At 37.3% G+C, this 16542-nt stretch overlaps 1 protein-coding gene and 1 long non-coding RNA gene across 2 annotated transcripts in view; one reads left to right on the top strand and one right to left on the bottom strand.

The window, feature by feature from the left end:
• The window catches only part of LOC138695891 (uncharacterized), a 209759-nt gene that overhangs the window by 25570 nt on the left and 167647 nt on the right, over window positions 1–16542 (top strand). The gene's annotated exons all lie outside the window — the stretch shown is intronic.
• LOC138695883 (uncharacterized) overlaps window positions 1–16542 on the bottom strand; it is a 67335-nt gene that overhangs the window by 17434 nt on the left and 33359 nt on the right. The window contains exon 3 of the mRNA XM_069820227.1: window positions 458–692. Within this exon, the coding sequence (XP_069676328.1) occupies window positions 458–672 (215 nt within the window). The 5' untranslated portion in view covers window positions 673–692. The remainder of the gene's footprint in view (window positions 1–457; window positions 693–16542) is intronic.

Here is a 16542-nt window from a genome sequence, read left to right as displayed (position 1 = left end):
ATATATGTGACTCGTTCATCTGTTAGTAATCTATATGAAATAATTTTAGTCAACATTAATCTATTTTTATTTCAAATCAAAAACACATAATAAAAGCCAACAGTTTTCTTTGAGTTTTTTTTTTTTTTTTTTTTTTTTTTTTTTTTTTTTTTTTTTTTCCCCCGTTGAGTAAGCTGCAAACGAAACAGTAAGTCTGTGATTCATTTCTAGGAAAGAAGATTGTAGGAGGAATTATTATATTATATAGAAATATTTTTTACTACTTGCAATTTCAGTCAAATATTTTACCCTCTCCAGTCGCATGTAGTGAAGACAATTCTCAAAGCTAGTTGATATTCTTGAGTTACAAATTATTGAACTATCAGGATTGGTATTCTATGTGAATTCAACTGTATTTAAAGTACAGATATATTGTTTACATGGCACGTTCTCCTAATGGACAGAACACGGAAGTCACCTTTTGAGCTGTAAGTGTTTGATGTCAATGTGGCTCATATATTCTCTAAGTTTCGCGAGTCTGTATTGGAGACTCATTTGCTGCTGCAGATCGTACATTAGGGTGTTAAACATGGATGCGGTCATGGCCTGCTGCTCCCTCAGTCTGTCTAGCTGGCGTGTCACCTCCCCGATGAGCACCAGCACTTTTCTCTCTTTTCCATCAATCCCATCCATATCTGGCGAAGTGTTGGGTTCTGAAAAATATCCGATTAGTGTACAGTACATTCAACGTTCCTATTTTGGTCTAGCGATTAACTTAATTTTACAGTCTGCAGTCGGCTTGACTATTACATACGTCTTGTGTTAATAGATAGTGTCACAAGGAAAATTTTGTTATGAGTTAGTGTTTCGTAAATGTACCGTTTAACAGTTAATTAGACCTCGGATTTTTAGGTCCTTAAAAATGAACTTTAAGGCACCTAAAATAGGCTCTAAAATTATTGAAACAGGCACAAAGAATAAAGTTTTAGACACCTAAAATACGAGGTCTGTCTAAAAAGTATCCGACCTTTAGCCAGAAAAAATATTTCAAATACCTGACGGGGTTGGGACCCTAATCCCCTTCAAAGTAGGCCCCTTGTGCTTGCACACACTTAGCCCACCGATCCTTCCACTGCCGGAAACACCTCTGGAAGTCTTCTTTTGGAATGGTGTTCAGCTCCGTCGTCGCGTTCCGCATTATCTCTTCTCTACTCTCAAAATGGGATCCTTTCAGTGGTGTCTTCAATTTTGGAAACAACCAGAAGTCGCAAGGCGCCAGGTCTGGAGAGTAGGGAGGTTGGTGAACGGTTGTAATTCCATGTTTGGCCAAGAAAGTGTGTATCAATTGGGATGAATGTGCGGGGGCGTTGTCGTGATGCAAGTGCCGGTTGTTCGCCGTCCACATGTCTGGTCTTTTGCGCCGAACTGCATCACGGAGTCGCCAGAGAACATCGTGATAGTACTCCTTTGTCACCATTTGTCCTTCCGGTGCGTATTCGTGATGCACAATTCCACGGACATCAAAGAAAACAGTCAGCATCACCTTGATTTTGCTTCGCACCTGCCGCGCTTTCTTCGGCCTTGGAGACTCGGGATGCTTCCATTGCGACGACTGTCTTTTTGTTCCTGGGTCGTACCCGTACACCCATGACTCATCTCCAGTTATCACGGTGTTCAGAAACCCAGGATCAGTGTTGGCGGTGTCCAGAAGGTCCTGTGCAACGTCACGACGGAGGTCTTTTTGTTCCGGGGACAACAACTTGGGCACGAATTTCGCAGCCACTCGGTTCATGTTCAAATCATCACACAAAATTGCATGTGCAGAATCTTTACTCACTCCAACCTCTTCGGCAATCTCCCGCACGGTCAAACGACGATCTGCCATCACCAAATTTCGCACCCTCTCAACAACAGCTGCACTCCGAGCAGTTTGGGGCCTGCCACAATGCTGCTCACTCTCCACTGATGTGCGGCCATCTTTGAATCGGTTGAACCACTCCTTAATTTGTGTTACACTCATCGCATCTTCCCCAAACACCTGCTGAATCTTACGAATTGTTTGACTTTGAGAATCACCAAGCTTTTGACAAAATTTGATGCAGTATCTTTGCTCAATTCGTTCAGTCATCTTGCGAGAAAACTAAATCCGACAAACACCTAGAACAGCACCTTACTTGGCGACCACCAGCCAGTGACTGGCACAAGCGAATGCGGTGAAAAAATTCAAGCATGCGCATTACGGTTCCTCCTTCCACCATGCACAGTGGCGCCGCCTTAGAATCACAACTTTACGCGGGAAAAATTAAGGTCGGATACTTTTTAGACAGGCCTCGTACAATTTTATGTACCTAAAATTTGTTTCTATCCACTCAGAACTGCAGTAGCCACAAAAAAAAATAATCAGTGAGTATTAAGCATTATGCTATACCGTGAAAAAAAAAACTTAAATAATTATTGTGGTTAGAAACTTTATTTTTGTTACTTATATGTCTTAAGTTATGGATAGGCCTATTATTGATTCCTCGGCCTCATAGTTCTAAGGCTGCTGATACATGTGTCCATATCATAAGTAAATTAATTACCGAAAATTTACCAGTGAGTTTACAATTATTAACAGATTCATAATTAGCATTCCAAAATATAGGATTTTCTCCAAATATCCTGTTTTGAAACTTTGACATTCCTGAGACAATCATTTTATAAACGAAAAAAGTACTTCCAGTGATACCGAAGTAAATGGATGAATATTTAAATCTAGCAATATATGTTATGCTGATTTACGTAGAAAGAAGTAAGTTACATCCTTCACATTTCTACTGCCTGTTAACTTTCCAGGAATTTCTTCATTCATGCAATAAACTATCACATGGTCTTTGAACCAAACCCACCCTATATATTCATAACTTTATCTTCCATTGCTACACGAAACAACATTTAAAACGCTTTTAAACAAAATAAAAATAGCATTTTTAGGCTCTAAAATATTCATATAGGTCACAATGAGCAAAATAGGAGTTTTAAACACCATAAAAACCCTTCCAAGCGTTCGCATTTTCTATAAAAGGTCAAGTTATTTAATTATTATAGTTTATCCTTAGAGCAAAAATAGGCATTTAGTCTAAAATCCGAGATCTAGTTACAAACCACTAAAGCGATTAATATATTATGTGGCCATGTTATCCTGCACCAGGACATCCTTTTCACATATATGATAGATTGATAACATCTAAGCACTTTTGACTAGCAGGCAGATATATAAGGTGCAATCACCATATTTCCAAACTGCACTTGTATTTATTGCACCGTTAAACATAATACGCGTGTCACTAAATATCATTACTTCTATGCCTGTTGAGTTGTCTATCAAACAGCATCAGATTGTGTTTAAATAATTGATTTTGTGCAAACATGTCAAGGACCTGTTGCGATTTTTCCTGGAAAAATCTCCATTTACGCCTTATGGCTAGTCTTTTTCTCTGCCTTTCAAGTGATGCATTTAGTATAGATTCCAGGCGTTTCAGTGGTTCTAGATAACTTCTTGGTTTCCTTTGTCCTGTTTATTGCCTACATTTAGGGCAGTTCAGAAACTTATTAATTGCCCTTTGTATGAACCAGATTTTTGCAGATACATAGTATGTAGTCGAAAGTGTTGCCTACCAGAATGATATATAGGCGGTATGTTTTATTTTCTGACGAAACATGAACAAGTAATACAAATACGTTATTTTGTAGGATTTATTTGCATAGGATGTTCAAAACAGCCATTTTTTTGTTCTGTACACAGTACTACACGTTTTCTCGCCCTGTTCCTAGCATGAGGGGCGAGACGTTATCACTTGCTGCTCTGATTCTTCTGACAATAACATTCTTGTTTTGAGGTAATTCAACGTGAATTATATCGCGTATGTAGCCCCACAAAAATGAGGGCGTAAAATTGACGAATCTCGGACGCCACTCATACAAAAAAGTAGTGATCTATCCATCGGCCAGGATATTTTGTGTCCAAAACATCTCGAGATCTTGCTGCGGCGTTCGCAGGATGACCATCATGATGGAAAATTATTCATTACGTTTGAAAATAATTGTAGTTAAAATTGAATGAGGACATTTTGGGCAAAAAGTTCAGACACGCCAAACCGTATATTTTGAAAGGAATATATTTATGAAAGAAAAGTATTTTTGAGACTATTGTGCGAATTATGACGTCATCGAGAACATTTTTAAATGCTATCTCTCCCAAATGTGTACTCATCCGTCACAAAATTCTCCTTAAAAGTCCATCATTGTCAATTCATTCATTCATAGTGTTCTGCCCAAGAGCAGGTCTTTCACTGCAAATCCAACATTCTCCAGTCTTTCCTATTTTCTGCCTTCCTCTTAGTCTCCTCATATGATCCATATATCTTAATATCGTCTATCATCTGATATCTTCTTCTGCCCGAACTCTTCTCCTATTCACCATTCCTTCTAGTGCATCCTTCAGAAGGCAGTTTCTTCTCAACCAATGACCCAGCCACTTCCTTTTCCTCTTTTTGAATAGTTTCAGCATCATTCTTCCTTCACCCACTCTTTCCAACACAGCTTTCTTTCTTACTCTGTCAGTCAATTTCACACGCTCCATTCTTCTCCATATCCACATTTCAAATGCTTCTATTCGCTTCTCTTCACTTCGTCGTAATGTCCATGTTTCTGCCCCATATAATGCTACACTCCAGTCATAGTACTTGACTATTCTCTTCCTCCAGAGATCCGCAGAAGATGCTCTTTTTTCTGTTAAAAGCTTCCTTTCCCATAGTTATTCTCCTTTTGTGACTTTCTGGCAGCAGCTCATGTTACTGCTTATACAAGTATACACTCCAAGTACGTGAAGCTGTCCGCTTGCTCTGCTGCCTCATTTAGAATTCACAAGTTTATCTTCTTTACATTTCTTCCTGGGACCATGGTCTTCGTCTTGTTTGCATTTATCTTCATTCCATACTGCTCATAGCTGTCATTTAGCTCCAGAAGCATATCCCTTAGTATTATCTCCTTTTCTGCTAACAAGGCTATTTCATCAGCAAATCTTATGCATTTTATTCTTCTTCCTCCTCCTATCACTCCTCCCATGTTCTGAAAACGGTTCTTCACTAAATTCACCACATAGATGTTGAACAGGGTGAGTGATAAAGGGCGTCCTTGACGTATTCCTCTCCCTATTTCGCTTCCTTCTGACATTTCTTCTCCTATCCTGACTTTGATTCGTTGTTTCATATAAAGGTTACTGAACAGTCACCTGTCTTTCCAATCCACGCCAATTTTCTTTAGGATCCGCATCAGTTTTTTTCCAATCCACTCTGTCAAACGCCTTTTCTAGATCCATAAATACTTCATAACTTACACTTATTTATTCTTCTCTAGATATCTTTCGCCGATTTTTCGTACCAATATCGACCTAAGTAAATAAATTTAAATAGCAAAAACATCTAGGGAATCCAATAATGTCTATGAAACGAACCTGTTGCAAAATCTACTCGCGAAACCTGACCATGATTTCAGTGTGGTGTGCCTTTTAAATGGATGCCAACTTTTTGCGGGTTGAGTGGAAGAGAAGGCCTTATGGCCTTAACTCTGCCAACTAAAACAAATGATTATTATTATTATTATTATTATTATTATTATTACAACCACTACCAAGATGACGTTTAAGAATTCTGTTGATTGTCCTAGGTCCCAGGTTCAAGTCTCGTGACACAGTTTTAATGCTGGTATGAGGTACATTCAATGTCCCGTGTTGAGAAAGTCTGTATTCTACAGCTCTTTTTCTTTCTAAGTTGGTTTATTTTACGACGTTTTATCAACTACGATGGATATCTCGCGTCTGACTGAAATGAAGGTGATAATGTCAGCGAAATGAGTCCAGTCCAGGGTCCAGCGCCAGAAGTTACCCAGCATTTGATCTTAATGGATTGTGGGAAAACCCTGTTAACTTTTCCCAATCAGAATTTGAACCCTCTCGTAGTCTCGTTACACGGTCAGAAATACTAACCGTTACTCCACAGAGATGGACTCTATAGCTCTTAACTGGCTGTAAAGTGGATATCGTCTGTCAAGAAATAATTGTATAAGACAGCTGCTTCCACCGGCGTAGCTCAGTCGGCTGAGGTGATTGCCTGCCGATCCGGAGTTGCGCTAGGGCGGGGGTTCGATTCCCACTTGGACTGATTATCTGGTTGGGTTTTTTCCGAGGTTTTCCCCAACCATAAGGCGAATGTTAGGTAGTCTACGGCAAATACTCGGTCTCATCTCGCCAAATACTATCTCGCTATCACCAATCCCATTGACGTTAATAACGGAATAGTTGATACAGCGTCGTTAAATAACGTACTAAAAAAAGACAGCTGCTTGCCCTTCATTTCGTCCGCACTGTTCGTACACTAGCAACATGTCCACTAAAGTCATCGTTACTGTATCGTCTTTGCTCCAGTAGTCCGCAAATACAAAAGATTGGCGCACTAGCGCTGAATCTGTAATTTCTGTCATCGTAATATCAACAAATACGTATATCCTCACTCTTTACATAAAGTTTTGCTCCTTCTCGGGACTCCTAGTCACATTAGTTCGTCTGCAATAACTTGAGTAGGCCACCCAATTAACCACACAATATGTATCTGCAACAGGCGGTACATTTACGCAACTCTTATTTAGAAGGTAGCCTTTGCTGTTGAGATTGTCAGTTCAGTTTACGTTTATTAGTAGTGTAGCTCAGCGGACCTTTAGGCAACAGAAGTTTTCTCCGGGTAGGCTACTCCTATTCCCCCTTGACATCCTAACAATTCTCCATTAGAGCTCTATATAGACACAGTATCGCAAAGGTCGACGGTGGACCCAAGCGCTCGCTCTGTCAACATTGCTGGAATAGGGAAATTGACGCGCTCTCTCAGGTTTTATGCTGTAAATTCCATTCTAGGGCACTGATAATAATTGTAAATATACTGACATGTAGCTAAATGTCTCACGCATGACACAATGAACTTTTAAATGTAATATCTCAATTAGAAGCGTTGCAAATACATGTTATTCGTGTGTCAACTCTGGCAAGAAGGGAGAGCAAATATATAATGTAGGCGTACTGCAAGTATTATTCCATTATATGTTGTGAACAAGGAACCTCAGGCAGACCATAACACTCTTGTTTTACAAGTAGAATTTTAAGTAGTATATTATGTAGTTTGATGGCAGTTACTTACATACAATATCGAACAGAATACATGAGGTGACTGGCCTATTCAGTTTCAGTTGAACTCTTTACTTACATATTTGTTTGCAATATTCTCCAATAAAAGCTCAATATTTTAGTAGTTTTAGTACATTTGTTTTTAAAGCACACACAAGCTTATAGATAAATAAATTAGAACATTGAAATAAAATTATTTGAAGCAAATACTCGAATATATAATTATTATAATCATGGCCATTAATGTTGTTAGAATCAAATACTAATCACACAAAAACAGAAGCCTATAATTCAACAAAAAATGTACACAGTAAAAATAAAAATAAACACATTGCAATACATATTAGTATTTGATTACAAGAAAGTAAGATTCGCATAATGAAAGCAGAAGCAGACTGTTGAATAAAATGTACACAATAAAAATAGACTAATAATAATAAATAATATAAAACAACACAGTGGGATACATGTTGGTGTTAAGTGATAAATAAACAAGATTTACATGATTGCACAATAAAAATAAGAAACAAAAAATAAATACAGTGGAATACATTGCATTAAATATTTGCAACGCGTTAGGTCTGGCAACTCATGATAAGATATTTTTCTAATTTACATTTAAAATAAAATAAAGTTCGGCAGCTCTTGGCTTCAGGTGGCAGAGAATTCCAGTGACGAGAAGTAACAGTAGTGTAAGATGGTTTATTTTGTTATTAGCCCTATGGTTTCTCATTTTCTTGAGTTACGTCCTTATTCCAGTTTCAGATACTTGTTTTTAATAAAATAGTGTAATATCAAGGTTTATGACTTAGTTCGAACTATTGTTACGTTCTACAGGCACCACAGAATCATATTCTGCAGTAATTATCTGAAATAAGTACATAACCTGACTTAGGGAGTTCTTCCATCCATAGTATCAATTTTAACATTGTAATCTTTATAATGGGACCTAAATTACTTCAAAGTTTGAACTGCCTCTCTCATTCTAACACTTCTACTACCACATTTTACACTACTCCTCGATTTATCATGCCCTTTTAATTAATAACAAGATAATATTTTGTTTCATTTCATTTAGGAATATCTGTAATTTGTTCGGAGACTTATTTAGAGGATAGTTTTTAGTTATACTTGTCAATAATCTGTTGTAATTTTACATTGAAAATCTCCTCTTCGCTGTGTAGCATACATGATCGTAAAAGGGGAAGAGTTTTGTTGAATACAGTATTTGGAAAGGCAGAGTCATAAAAGGGGAAGAAAAATATTGTCCTTCCGTAAGCACTAACTAAAGAGAGATATTAAAAGGAAACTAATTTTTAGATCTCAAGTAATGTTTTTTTTTCTTCTAGTGATCCTCAAACAGCCACGGTGGAAGAATGATGGACACCGAATTTCTAAAACAAAACATTGGAAGGATCACCCAACCCACTTACCGCGTTACGAAAACAATAATTTTAAAATGGCTAACTTATTTTTTTTTATACAGAATGAAAGTCTCTACTTTTCAGAAATGTTGAAGGGCAAGGTTTGCCGTTTTTCCTTCTTTTCATTGAACTTGTGAGACCGTCATGTCTCGTTTTTATGGGTTTATTTCTCTCCCAATTCTAAGTGCACGTGTAACAAAGGTTTTAGATCTATTTTCAAGAATCTTACATGTGTCAATTTTCCTTTCAAAATAAAGAATTTTTTTGTCCTTCAGCTTTTTAAAATCCTTCTCCAGCACTACTTTGACTTTAAACGTCAGTTTTTTTGTTTGACAGCTTCAGTCTTATGGTCACTCTCGACTGTTGTACATTAGTTTGTGTTAGTGCGAAGTGTTAAGTATACGTTTTTCGAACAGTGAAAGTGGATCCTTTTGTAGGGATAAGCGCGTAGGGTTTAATGACAAAAATGTCATTATTATTAATATTCATCCACGTGTTTGTGTTAAAAAACTGTGTAACGCGTGTATGAAAAACCGTGTGGCTACAGTTTCTAGCATAAACTTACGATATATTAAGTTTATTAATTTTCGTACAGTGCCATTTCTATGGATCTGTGGCTAATAAAAACGATAAAGGTGAGAAAGAAATAAATCAGAATACCGTCATTGCCTGGATGTTGCACCAGACAGAGAATTCAACTTTGTTCAATTTTCCCCAACTTCAGAGAAATTTGTCAGACGAGGTGACAGCAGCTTCATCCATGATAGAAATTATAAAGGATTATTTTCATAGCTGTGCGTGCAATTACTGAAATTATAGAAATATTAGTATACAGCAGTACAGAGCTCCAATGTAAGCTTGTCCATTTTATATTACCTTTACCTTATATAATTCGTACTTAGTATGATCATTTACTTTCTAAATGGACACGCGGTTTATCCTTGCCACCCAAATTTTTCTTCTTTTCTTATCTCTCTGCCCTTGAGGTATCCGTTAAAGATGTTCACCTTTTTCTTGTCTTGTGTAACATCCATACGCACAACATTGTGGCATTTTACTGCCTTTAAACTAAGAAGAAAATTGGTATTTAATTGAATTCAATGGTTTTCTTATGCTACTACTAGCGGGCTTTGGGTCCAGAGAAGCGCGCGAGGTCACGTGAACCAATCAGAGCGCCGCACTGTCGGCAAGCGGTAGGGAAGACAGTTGCGGTACTCTGTCTATATAGAGCTCTATTCTCCATCATTCAATGGTGCACTCTCGATAGCCTCTGACGAACTAAGTGGTCTATACTTCTCGACACTAGTGACATCTATGAGCCGTGCTCGTACAGTCGGGGCGAATAATGGCAAGTTAAGGGTCCTACCATTGTACAAAAAAATTGTGCGATCAGACTTCCGTACAGCATAATACTATACAATACATTAGAACTACGAGACACGTTTTTAAAATGAGTGCCGTTAATTAAAAAAATTAAACAAAATTATTTTCAAATTACTTTATTTACATTGGGTTCCACACACCTTAAACTGCTCTTCACATAGTTTCCACATTACTGAGGCATGTGTCATAACGGGGAACCAATTTTTCTTATACCTTCATCATAGAAAGATGCCGTATGTGATGAAAACCATATCTGCACTACTGCTTTCACATCAACATCGTCATGGAAATATTTGTCACCATGGAATTCTTCCTGATGAATAAACAGGTAAAAATCATTTGGTGCTAAGTCAGGGCTGTAGGGAGAGTGATCAAATTGTTCCTAACAAAATGACAAAATTGGGTTTGTTTGGCTGTGTGTAGCCTGGCATTGTCATGACTCATGATCATGAACCAAGAGGATTCTACGCGAGAGCATTCCATGCCTTTTGTTCTGTATCGCAGTCAATGACTTATTGTACTTCACGATGTTCGATCGAGTCGTATATTCCACTACACTCATGAATTATGAGACGTTAGGCAGTTCAGTCGTATTAGGAATATTCTGACAAGCAGATATTTTTATGGGGGCAGATAAGGTTATTTTTTTCCTTCCACCACGTTAATATCAAAATAAGTGCTTATACAAGTTTTGGCCACTCTAGCGCAATTACGAGTTCCGGCCAGAAAGTAAGTTTCCCTGGGTCGTTTACGGAAAGAAAACACAATTTCAGGAAAAGATTTATTGAACCAGTTACAGCAATTGTTGAGCTATTTTTCAACATATTCCCCACCGAAATTGAGACATTTGTCATACCGTGGGATCAATTTTAGTATCTCTGTGTCGTAGAAGTCTGCCGCTTGGGATCGGAACCAGTGAGTGACAGCCGTCTGCACCTCTATGTTCACGGTATGACAAATGTCTCAGTTCCTGTGGGAAATATGTTGCAAAATAGCTCAACAATTGCTGCATCTGTTCCAATAAATCTTTCCATGAAATTGTGTTTTCTTTCTGTAAATGGCCCCAGGAAAACTTACTTTCTGGGGGTCCTTCGTAATTGCGTTCGAGTGGCCAAAATTTCTATAAGCACTTGTTTTGACATTATTAACATGGTGAAAGAAAAAAAAATAACTTTTTTATCTGCCTCCATGAGAATGTTTGCTTGTGAGATGAAGAAAACACGACGAGTACAATGGAAGCTCTTATGTTCGACAGAAATCAAGTTCGATATTCTATAGTTCGACTGCTTACGTAGGAGAATTAGACACGCCCCTATACGGGCACTAAGAAATGGGTTTGCCATTTGAATGGGAATTGGTCCTGTGTCTTGTAGTGATACTTTTGTTAAAGGAAAACCAAATATTTTATTGATTAGGACATCCATATTTAATCACTTATTTTAAATTAATGAACTCTTCTTTTTCTATTTGAAGAGTCCACTGCAAGAATAATGGATGTCTTTTGGAATACATTTTGCAGGAGAAGCAATTGAAAGTTGGAAATGCTTAGCGCTCAAAGCTTAACTGTGATTTTCCGATCATTACTGGACAACAACTATCAGTGTTAATGCCATATAACTCTGTATGTACATTCTATATGTCTGAAGCTATGCATTGACAGTCTTGGTTCATTTTCGACAAAAAAGTGACATCCATCATTCTTGCAGTGGACTCTTCATTTGAGAATTGTGCCGTTTGTGAGACGGAACTGTCGAAATCCACTGTGGTACTATACCTGGTAGGGTTTATCTTGTCTCAGTAGCAATAAAACCAATTCCCTTCAAATGAGGGTGGAGATTATAGGAGGGTTGTAAATTTTCAGGATTCCTTTCAAAACCTTGTTATTGTACAGGCTACTGGATCTCAATTTCTTGAAAGACAAGCTCAGTGACGGAACTACACAGTACGAAGAGAGATATTTTGTAATTTTATTTTGCGCTACAGAATGTATCAACTAGTCCCTCCCGCCACTGGATGGATGGACGGCATCACTCCACTCCCCCCATCGCCATAACAATACAGACGAAGTAAGACATATCTCCTTTCTCTCTCTTTTCACAGTGAGACAAGATACATCACACAGGCTTTAGAAGCGCATACACAAATCTCGGGGCGAGCAGGAAATGCAAGTACAGTACTGTATTCGTTGATGGATAATCGATAAGAATTTGTATTCATTTCACCTGCCACACCCACTACTCTTATTGGACTGAAATTTTAATTCTGTTCTGTCGAACTTAGGAAAGTCCACTGTATATTCACGCATCCGAACTTGATCATATGTTCTTTCTGTTTGGAACAATAACGAAGGATGACCATGTTCTTAAAATTATTGTGGTCGTGATAGGAGTGGACAGAACAGTGAATATACATTTTCTGAAGTCTAGATTGTAGCGTTACACGAATAATATTCGCCATTGGCCAATACTTTTCAAGTCGGTGATATTTCATTCATGGAATTTTCCTTGTGTCTTTATCGCTTGTATCCCATAATGATGAACATCGGTTTCTCCGAATTTAAATACGTATCGATATCCTAAGAATTAATAGTCCACGATGGCATGGATGGACATTCTTAAACTTATAGATATCCAGTACAATAAGGTCAGGAACTCTCCACTCTATGACTGTCAACATCATTTGGGAATCGTCTGCATTGCCTGTAAATTTAATTTTTAATATTTCTAGATCCCGTGTGAACTGGTTGCCGTTTAATATTCACAATTTGCATGAAATCTTCAGCAAAACTTAACAGCTAACAGAATAACTGCAGAAAACGTATTGTTACTGATAAGTTTGACTTCTTGCTCGGGATTCGTCAAATCCTTATTTTCTAGTGTTTTGGATTCCATTTCGTTTTAAGAGAAATTATTCCTACATTTCGATGTATATTCAGAGCATTCAGATCGAAACGGATCTGGTCTGCTGTCGTACGACTATACTAGATGTGCATCCGTATATGAATTTAGATAGGCCTATATGAAGGCGACATGACTCTAATTAATTTATAATACTATTAAATTGATGAGGAACAGTTACTGCTAGATTCGTTACCTGGCATGTAGAACATTGATTATCCGAAATAATTGGGGACGGGGGTATTCGGATAAGTGATTTTTCGGATAACCTATCATTTACGAAAACAAATTGTACCGGTGTCATAGGAGCAGTATGAAACAAAGAAACACTGATATTAAACACAGAACTGTACATACAGTAGCCTATATATTTTGTATCACACGTCTTATAAATAACACAGAAAACTGACTAGCCTAGTTTGACAAGTTCAAAACGGCCATTGAAGTAGGCCTACAGTTTAGGAAAAGAATTCCAAACTTTTCTTGTTTTGCTTCAGAGCTGAGACTTTTTTTTTTTTTGCCGTTAAATTTCGCAAACAGCGCGAGCGAAACTTCTACATGACGTGCGCGCAAATTCAAATTTGTCGATTGGAACGCTTTCGGTTGATCGGTATTCGGATAATCGATGCTCTACTGCAGGTATGCTCAAAATTGTAAAAGCCCCGATTCACGGATGATGCTGCACTGCATAACACACACAGTGTACGGACTGGGCTCCGCAACTACATTGCAGCACCGCCCGTGGCATAGTTCTTACACTCTTACAAATACGGATAATAAACTGAATTTGAAAAAGGAAAGAGTATACACTGTAATATTCAGTTATTACATTATTTATTATAATTAATATAGTTATGATATAATAATATCATAGATAATATCATTTTCGTATTCCACCATACAGTCTACTTTGCGGTCTATTCAACATTTGCATTCTTTTCTGCAAGTAATCGGGAATCTATTTCCAAGGAACTTACTGCAATGCGCTAAAGATGCTCATCTGTTAATCGGGACCTATGTTTGGATTTAGTAACCTTCATTCTCGAAAATAATTGTTCGCACATATATGTCGAGACGAAGGTAGCTAACATAGTGACAACGAATAAGCTCATCTTGTAATATTTAGTTTTGTTCATTTTTTAAATAACTCTATGCTTGTCAAGTCATATTCTCTGCATTTAGTTCTGAATTCTACGTTACTTAGTAAATCAATTAACTCGTCCTGGAACTGCACTCTCACGGATTGTACTAAATTTATGAAAAGATTAACAAAAATACTAATATCATTCTCCATACGTCTAAAATCACTAAATCTATGTTCTGTGAATTCACATTTGAACTGTTGCAGTATAGAGACATAATTAACTATATTTTGTTCAGGAACCATACGTCTCTTTACAAGTTCACCATCCGTGAAAGGTTTTAGTGACTTAGCTAATTCCCAACATACTACATACGCTAACTTGCTCCAAAACATAGACTCTGAATTGTTCGACTCTCTTCAATGTTTGGCCTTTCATGAAGTGCTTTCAATTCTTGAAGCTTAGTGCACGTTGCACCCCTGAAAAAGTATTTTATCAAAATATCTATTTCTGCTGGAATAAAATCACCACAATAACAATAATAATAGTAATAATAATAGGTCTAATAATAATAACAATAATAATAATAATAATAACGTTGGTGTATGAAAATAGGCTATATTACAGAAAACAGCTTCTCTGTCACTTCGGCATGTTCTGGGTAGCAGAGCCTATAATGTAATTTTATGTTGCTCAGTAGTATTCTTGACAGTACCTTACAATATAGTAATCACTTTCCGTTTTCACCGAACGTACAACAAAAATAGTCTTCCTCCCACACTGTACGGAATGATCGTTTGCCTACAGAAGGTTTTGACTGTGTCATTGTCCCGCACTGTTCGTGCGTTTACTAAGTACTTGAACTGCCTTCTGCAGCCATCCGTCGAGCTTCGAACGGGGAACAGCACGCGCTACATTCGAAGGTTGTGATTACAGAACGTAATCGGGATTCAGAGAATGAGCATACCTGCTCTACTGTATCTTTGTTCTTAGATATGTAAATTGTAATTTATCCTTTTATTATTATTATTATTATTATTATTATTATTATTATTATTATTATTTACATTCTGAAACTCTCACTTCATAGAGGTTAAATTTGACTATAATTCTAATTTGTTTATGTGAATATGAGTATATAGTATAACAGGTTGTGCTTTGAGAACTAATTAATGTGGCGTTCTAGGCGCCATAAAAAGGTTCTTTATCCTACAGCCAATATGAAGGGCTTAAAATATTTTCATTTCTTGACATGCGGAATTTTCTTATATGGAATGAAGATTAGCACACTTCCTTAATTCCTGCCCTCACGCTATGTCGATAACGGAACGCTTTCTTATACCCTAAACCTCCTTAATTATAAGGCCTTGCAGTTTTGATTGTTTGTTATAAAGCTTTTCTTTTGTGTGTACAAAATTTGAGAGAAAATTTCAACGTAACGTTCGGTGCGGAACGCTGCATACATAGAATTCCTAATAGTGGTTCAAAATTATGTTCACTTCACATAACAGCACAAAAACGTACTTTCCTGTTCGGATGCGTATTACATTTCTATGTGAATTGTAGCAAGAATGTATCGTTTGATCTGTTAATGTGATTAAGGTTATTAAATACCGGATGTGCATTGAAATGAAGGATGACTAGAGTATATACCCATATAATAAAATTGTATCTCGCGCATTGTTTTAAGAAAATTCCGTGTATCAAAATTCTCAATGTTGAATGTTTAGTGCAATTTTGTTAATAAAATTCACAGGAAAACTCTGCAAGCTGTAACTTTTACGAAAATGATCAGAACTACCAGTATTTAATTTTTTTTCGCGAATGAATACATGACTATGTTTTTGCAAGCATTTCTAAGCTGAGCATATGCAGTATTTCGAAGGCCGTCAGAAGTTGCATTGTTATTGGATAGGCCTATTTAAATAAGAAGAAATGAAAGTAAGTTTATAATATCTCTCTATTTAATTTAGCCGCCATGATTGTCTAGCTATAGTGGATAGAACGCTGGACTTCAATCCTGTGGACCTGTGGGCGATCCCCGGCATGCCCCCGATTTATAATTTGTGTTGGACAAGCCCGAGGTCCATGTAACACCGGGGCTTTCTCCGGGCACTTTAGTTCCCCTATGGCAGCCCAACAAATCATAATCAACTCATCGCAGGTGTTGCGTAAATCAGTCTCCTATGGCGCACTCTGGGCAGTGACTTTGTCGGTAAATTGGTCTACACAACTGGTTTCATGTGAATGAATGAGGAACAGTTTAGTACTCGCCATTAATATATATAATTTTGTTAAAATTTGAATGTTAAATTATATACATTTGAGATTGTTTTCTTGTTTGGTTTGTTTCATGAGATATGCGTTTGAGACTGCCGCCTTCGTTTGACAGAAAATTGTAAATCAAGTGCATTGTGTTAAAATGTTGATGGTGGAAGAAAAGATTTTGTGATTCTTATTGCGATGCAAAGTGAACTTTTCATATTGAGTGCCCGTGGTCGTCTAAGAAAACGTGGTATGACTTGCAGAAATACACTGACTGGCAAAAGAAACCGAACACTTGA

This window comes from Periplaneta americana, chromosome 1 (genome assembly GCF_040183065.1).
Source record: "Periplaneta americana isolate PAMFEO1 chromosome 1, P.americana_PAMFEO1_priV1, whole genome shotgun sequence".
In the NCBI taxonomy this organism is placed as follows: Eukaryota; Metazoa; Arthropoda; class Insecta; order Blattodea; family Blattidae; genus Periplaneta; species Periplaneta americana.
Note: the sequence above shows the minus strand (reverse complement) of the source record. Positions and strands in the feature narration are given on the sequence as shown.